Source organism: Terrapene carolina, unplaced genomic scaffold, assembly GCF_002925995.2.
Source record: "Terrapene carolina triunguis isolate 2854851 unplaced genomic scaffold, T_m_triunguis-2.0 Scaffold113, whole genome shotgun sequence".
NCBI lineage: Eukaryota > Metazoa > Chordata > Testudines > Emydidae > Terrapene > Terrapene triunguis.
The window spans coordinates 12,330,801-12,336,800 of NW_020664464.1; the positions used below are offsets into that span (position 1 = coordinate 12,330,801).

Here is a 6,000-nt window from a genome sequence, read left to right on the forward strand (position 1 = left end):
TCTCCTCCCCTCTAAGACCCTACCCAGCTCCACTCGTGCCTGCCCTCCTGCTTCCACCTTGCTCAGCCCAAGCCCCCACTCTCACCACCCCTTTGTAACCTTCTCCTCATCATCTTTCTACTGCCTTCCAAGCCTCCCCTTCTGCATGGGAGTCTCGTCTGCTTCCCATGGGTCACATGACTTCCAGCTTCTCCTTCTCATCTCTTCCCCAGGGCTCACTTCTTCCTGCAGTGACCTCTGTGAGATTCCTACACACAACCCCTGATGTGCTCTGTGAGTCTGAACGATCCCATTTTAGAGTCTTCTATTTTAATTCTTCCACAAAAGTATTGAAATATTTTCCAAATATATAGAATATATTTGAATGATAAGGCTAATCAAGTTTCTAATCTTGCAGTCTTTACACAATCAAATTCCCACTGATTCTAATGGGAGCTCTGCATGAATTAAAACTACAGAATCAGGCACTATGTGTGGGGAAAATACAGTGATTCAGCAGACACTGCAATAATAAAATATAACCGTAGAAGTTTAAAGTACTGAACTCATTAACTTTGAAATATATTAAGCAAACTCTTTAACCACTCACTCAACTATATTGTCTTTAGTTGGCAGCCATTCAGCTGTATAGAAATTTAACTTTTTAGCCAGAGCCCTTCGAAGTTAAGAAGAGTCTTTCCATTGACTTCAGTGGGTTTTACACCAAGCCTTAATGAGCCATAAGAAGGCTCCTACAATGGCCCCTGAAAGAGGAAGTTAGGTCCTAATCCTGCAATCAAATCTGCATTTGATGGAAACCCAGTCAGATCAAAGTGCAAAATTCAGGCCATGGTGAGAATAAGAAGAGGGGGAGGGGGCGGGAGGAGAGAGTGTTTTTAAGGGCTCCAAAATTCAATCTGGTTTCAGAGTAGCAGCCGTGTTAGTCTGTATTCGCAAAAAGAACAGGAGTACTTGTGGCACCTTAGAGACTAACAAATTTATTAGAGCATAAGCTTTCGTGGGCTACAGCCCACTTCTTCGGATGCATATAGAGTGAAACATATATTGAGGAGATATATATACACACATACAGAGAGCATGAACAGGTGGGAGTTGTCTTACCAACTCTGAGAGGCCAATTAAGTAAGAGAAAAAAAAAACTTTTGAAGTGATAATCAAGATAGCTCAGTACAGACAGTTTGATAAGAAGTGTGAGAATACTTACAAGGGGAGATAGATTCAATGTTTGTAATGGCTCAGCCATTCCCAGTCCTTATTCAATCCTGAGTTGATTGTGTCTAGTTTGCATAGCAATTCCAGCTCAGCAGTCTCATAGACTCATAGACTTTAAGGTCAGAAGGGACCATTATGATCATCTAGTCTGACCTCCCGCATGATGCAGGCCACAAAAGCTGACCCACCCACTCCTGGAATAATTCTCTCCCTTGACTCAGCTGTTGAACTCCCCAAATCATGATTTAAAGACTTCAAGTCGCAGAGAATCCTCCAGCAAGCGACCCCTGCCCCATGCTGCGGAAGAAGGCGAAAAACCTCCAGGGCCTCTGCCAATCTACCCTGGAGGAAAATTCCTTCCCGACCCCAAATATGGCGATCAGCAGAACCCCGAGCATGTGGGCAAGATTCTCCAGCCAGACCCGCATTGACCATTGATACTAATTACCTGCGATGGCACGTTATTGACCTATTGACTAAAATCACGTTATCCTATCAAACCATCCCCTCCATAAACTTATCAAGCTTAATCTTAAAGCCAGAGAGGTCTTTCGCCCCCACTGTTTCCCTCGGAAGGCTGTTCCAGAACTTCACCCCTCTGACGGTTAGAAACCGTCGTCTAATTTCAAGCCTAAACTTCCCGACGGCCAGTTTATATCCATTTGTTCTCTCGTTGGAGTCTGTTTTTGAAGTTTTTCTGTCGTAAGATAGCCACCCGCAGGTCTGTCATTGAATGGCCAGACAGGTTAAAGTGTTCTCCCACTGGTTTTTGAGTATTATGATTCCTGTCAGATTTGTGTCCATTAATTCTTTTGCGTAGAGACTGTCCGGTTTGGCCAATGTACATGGCAGAGGGGCATTGCTGGCACATATCACATTGGTAGATGTGCAGGTGAACGAGCCCCTGATGGTATGGCTGATGTGATTAGGCCCTATGATGATGTCACTTGAATAGATATGTGGACAGAGTTGGCATCGGGCTTTGTTACAAGGATAGGTTCCTGGGTCAGTGTTTTTGTTCAGTGATGTGTGGTTGCTGGTGAGTATTTGCTTTAGGTTGGGGGGTTGTCTGTAAGCAAGGACAGGTCTGTCTCCCAAGATCTGTGAGAGTAAAGGATCATCTTTCAGGATAGGTTGTAGATCTCTAATGATGCGCTGGAGAGGTTTTAGTTGGGGGCTGAAGGTGACAGCTAGTGGTGTTCTGTTATTTTCTTTCTTGGGCCTGTCTTGTAGGAGGTGACTTCTGGGTACTCGTCTGGCTCTGTCAATCTGTTTTTTCACTTCAGCAGGTGGGTATTGTAGTTTTAAGAATGCTTGATAGAGATCTTGTAGGTGCTTGTCTCTATCTGAGGGATTGGAGCAAATGCGGTTATATCTTAGAGCTTGGCTGTAGACAATGGATCGTGTGGTGTGTCCTGGATGGAAGCTGGAGGCATGTAGGTAAGTGTAGCGGTCAGTAGGTTTCCGGTACAGGGTGGTATTTATGTGACCATCGCTTATTAGCACAGTAGTGTCCAGGAAATGGACCGCTTGTGTGGATTGATCTAGGCTGAAGTTGATGGTGGGATGGAAATTATTGAAATCATGGTGGAATTCCTCAAGGGCTTCTTTTCCATGGGTCCAGATGATGAAGATGTCATCAATGTAGCGCAAGTAAAGTAGGGGCGTTAGGGGACGAGAGCTAAGGAAGCGTTGTTCTAAGTCATCCATAAAAATGTTGGCATACTGTGGGGCCATGCGGGTACCCATAGCAGTGGGTTTTATAAAAAGTTCAGTCTGCTAGTCATGCCTGTCAAATTTTATGCAAGCCAGACATAAATTGCTGTATTCCTCCTTATAACAAAGAGGAGACATGGTGATGAAAATGATCTTTCTATAATTTATCTACACATGAAGCTCCATTGAAGTCAGTGGGATTCCACAAGGCTCAAGGATCTACCTGTGCAGAGATCATTGTAGGATTGAGGTCTAGATTTAATATTCTTAGGGCAATAACATAGTTTCCCCATTATATTTGATCTTGCACAATTAATAAGAGTAATTTTCTTTTTTTTTTAATTGGCTCACATCACTGAATCAGTAATCCGTGAGTTATATTAATAATTCTTATTTCATAGAGTACTTTCTATTTTCAAAGCTCTGTAGTCATCAGTCAATTATTACTCTGTATATACATTTTTTGCTTCTGACAAGAGAAAATGTCTAGTGAGACTATTCATCACTACGCAAAGAATTGTGCTATTCTTATAGAAATAATTTAAAAAGATATAGTCTGAATTTTATTTTTACTGAGAATGGAAAATTAAGAACTGGAGGAAACATTTATGGTCCAAATTAACTGCTGTTTTGAAAACAAAGTAATCTATACATCATGGACAGGTTCCTCCAAAGATGCCAAGTGGTTTATCCTGTCTATGAAGCTAACTCTTTGAATTACCAGTTACCTATAGCTAACTCCTACCGATCATAAAATATTTGCTTCTATTGCTTCCCCCAATTTATCTTGTTTCCTTAAACGATTTCAACCACTTCCAGCAAAAATGAGTCTGGAACACTTTTCCCCCTACCCTTTGCAGAACATTGACTCAAATTACAATTTCAAGCCACACGTGAGAGCAATTGAATACTTTGGGAGGCATCTGTATAGCTAAAAATGAATATACCACAGCATTTCAAATCTTCCTAAAGAAAAGCAAAGATATGCCAAAAATTCATCCACATCATTTATGTCTGCTTTTTGACAGCGCGTCAGGCCACTCTGCTTCATGCCCTCCTCGGCTAACAACCTCATTGTAAGATCGCAAAGAAAGTCACTCAAAAACACAGCATGCATGCGCCCACAGTAACCACACACCTGTTAACTTTACATGTACATACCCCCACTAGAACACACATATGCAACGCTACAGAAAACCCATCTCACCCCCACATGGTACCACATGCAAAACCCCAACACTGTATCCTCCCACTCTTATGCACACCCCCACAGAGGCACCCCAGTATGCCATGCCTCCTCTCCTGCAATACCCCTCCCTACACACCTCGATATTACCTAACCCCTCCACACACGCACCTCTGCCCGCGCCCGGCACCCCAACAGAACACACAGACGTCCTTGCCCCGCACCCCAATATTCCAGCCCCTCCCCCTTGCCACACGTGCCCCGGTATTCCAGCCCCCGTCCCCCGCACGCCACCACCACGCCCTTCACACCCCCGCCTCCCACTCACTCTCCCGTCGTCGCCCACGCCCAGCAGGTGGCCTTGCAGCACGTCCATGGGCGAGGAGCGGGTGGCGTGCACGAAGGTCCCTTTGAAGAGGTGAGCGAGGGGCGGCTTCTGCGGGCAGTCCATGGCGGTGTCCGGAGGGAGGCGGCCGGTGGCGCTCAGAGTTGCAGCGGGGAGAGACGTGGTTCGGGCAGGAGCGGGATGCTGCTGCTCCGGGCTGTCGCTCGCTCTGCCTGGCTGCCTCCTGCACTCAGGGGGCTGCTGTCTATTCCCTGCGTACCAATAGCGGCTCCCCCTGCACCTAGCGCTGTCTCTCCACCCCCTAATGACTTTCCCTTTGGGGAGTGGTTACTGGCGCTGGAAGGCGCTTTCTCCTCCCCGTTGCTGCCGAGTCAGCCTTGGACGCTACAGGTTTCCGAGCTCCAGCCTGCAGAAAACAAAAGTCCGCTTACTTGCTGAGCACCTGGGCTGGGAGCAGCATATTTTGCGATTAGGAGGAGCGGGACCTGGCAATGATCCACCCGTTGGGCTGCAAACACATCCCCAAACACACGCGCTCCTGCTACTCTGGTGTCAGCCGTCAGCGCTCAGCGAAAAACACTTGTGCGAACTGCATTGGCTACATGTCTTAAAACAGAAACAACCGAAAAAGGAAGGGGAGGGGATAGATCTGGAGCCCAACGCCTGATAGCGTTAGGCTGCAAATAAAATGGAACTGCCCTCTCCTATCCAGGGCCGCTCGGGGGGGGGCAAGTGGGGCAATTTGCCCCGGGCCCCGCAGGGGCCCCCACGAGAGTTTTTCGGGGTCCCTGGAGCAGGGTCCTTCACTCGCTCCGGGGCCCCCGGAAAACTCTCGTGGCGCCCGGGCCCCCGGAGCTTCTTCCGCTCCGGGACTTCGGCGGCAGTTCGGTGGCGGGGGCGTCCTTCCGCTCCGGACCAGCCGCCGAAGTGCCCTGAAGACCCGCGGCGGGGGGGTCCTTCCGACACGCCGCCGAAGACCCCAGGCCCCCTGAATCCTCCGGGCCCTGCTCCTATCGAGGGTGACCAAATAACAAGTGTGAAAAATCAGGACACTTGGGGAGAGGTGGGGGGAAGGATAGTTGCCTATATAAGACAAAACCCCTAATGTTGGGATGGTCCCAATAATATCAGGACATTTGGTCACTCTACTGCTATCCCAGTTTGCCAGGCTACCAATCTCTCCCCTCCTAGACACTCATTTCTTTCCAAAGTACCCACACAACGGGAATTTTTCATAATTTAAAAAGAAAAACTTGAAATGATCCCAACTTCTGGACTCCCCATCAGGGGCGGCTCTAGCTTTTTTGCCACCCCAAGCACGGCAGGCAGGCTGCCTTCAGCGGTGTGCCTGCGGGAGGTCCGCCGTTCCCGCAGCTTCGGCGTACCCACCGCCGAATCCACGGGACGGGCAGACCTCCCGGAGGCACGCCGCCAAAGGCTGCCTGACTGCCGCCCTCGCAGGGACCGGCAGGGCGCCCCCCGCGGCTTGCCGCCCAAGGCACGCACTTGGAGCGCTGGTGCCAGGAGCCGCTGCTGCTCC

At 48.4% G+C, this 6,000-nt stretch overlaps 1 protein-coding gene across 1 annotated transcript in view; it reads right to left on the reverse strand.

The window, feature by feature from the left end:
• GDA (guanine deaminase) overlaps nucleotides 1–4,679 on the reverse strand; it is a 54,763-nt gene extending 50,084 nt beyond the window's left edge. The window contains exon 1 of the mRNA XM_026652439.2: nucleotides 4,443–4,679. Within this exon, the coding sequence (XP_026508224.1) occupies nucleotides 4,443–4,565 (123 nt within the window). The 5' untranslated portion in view covers nucleotides 4,566–4,679. The remainder of the gene's footprint in view (nucleotides 1–4,442) is intronic.
• Between the last annotated feature and the right edge of the window lie 1,321 nt (nucleotides 4,680–6,000).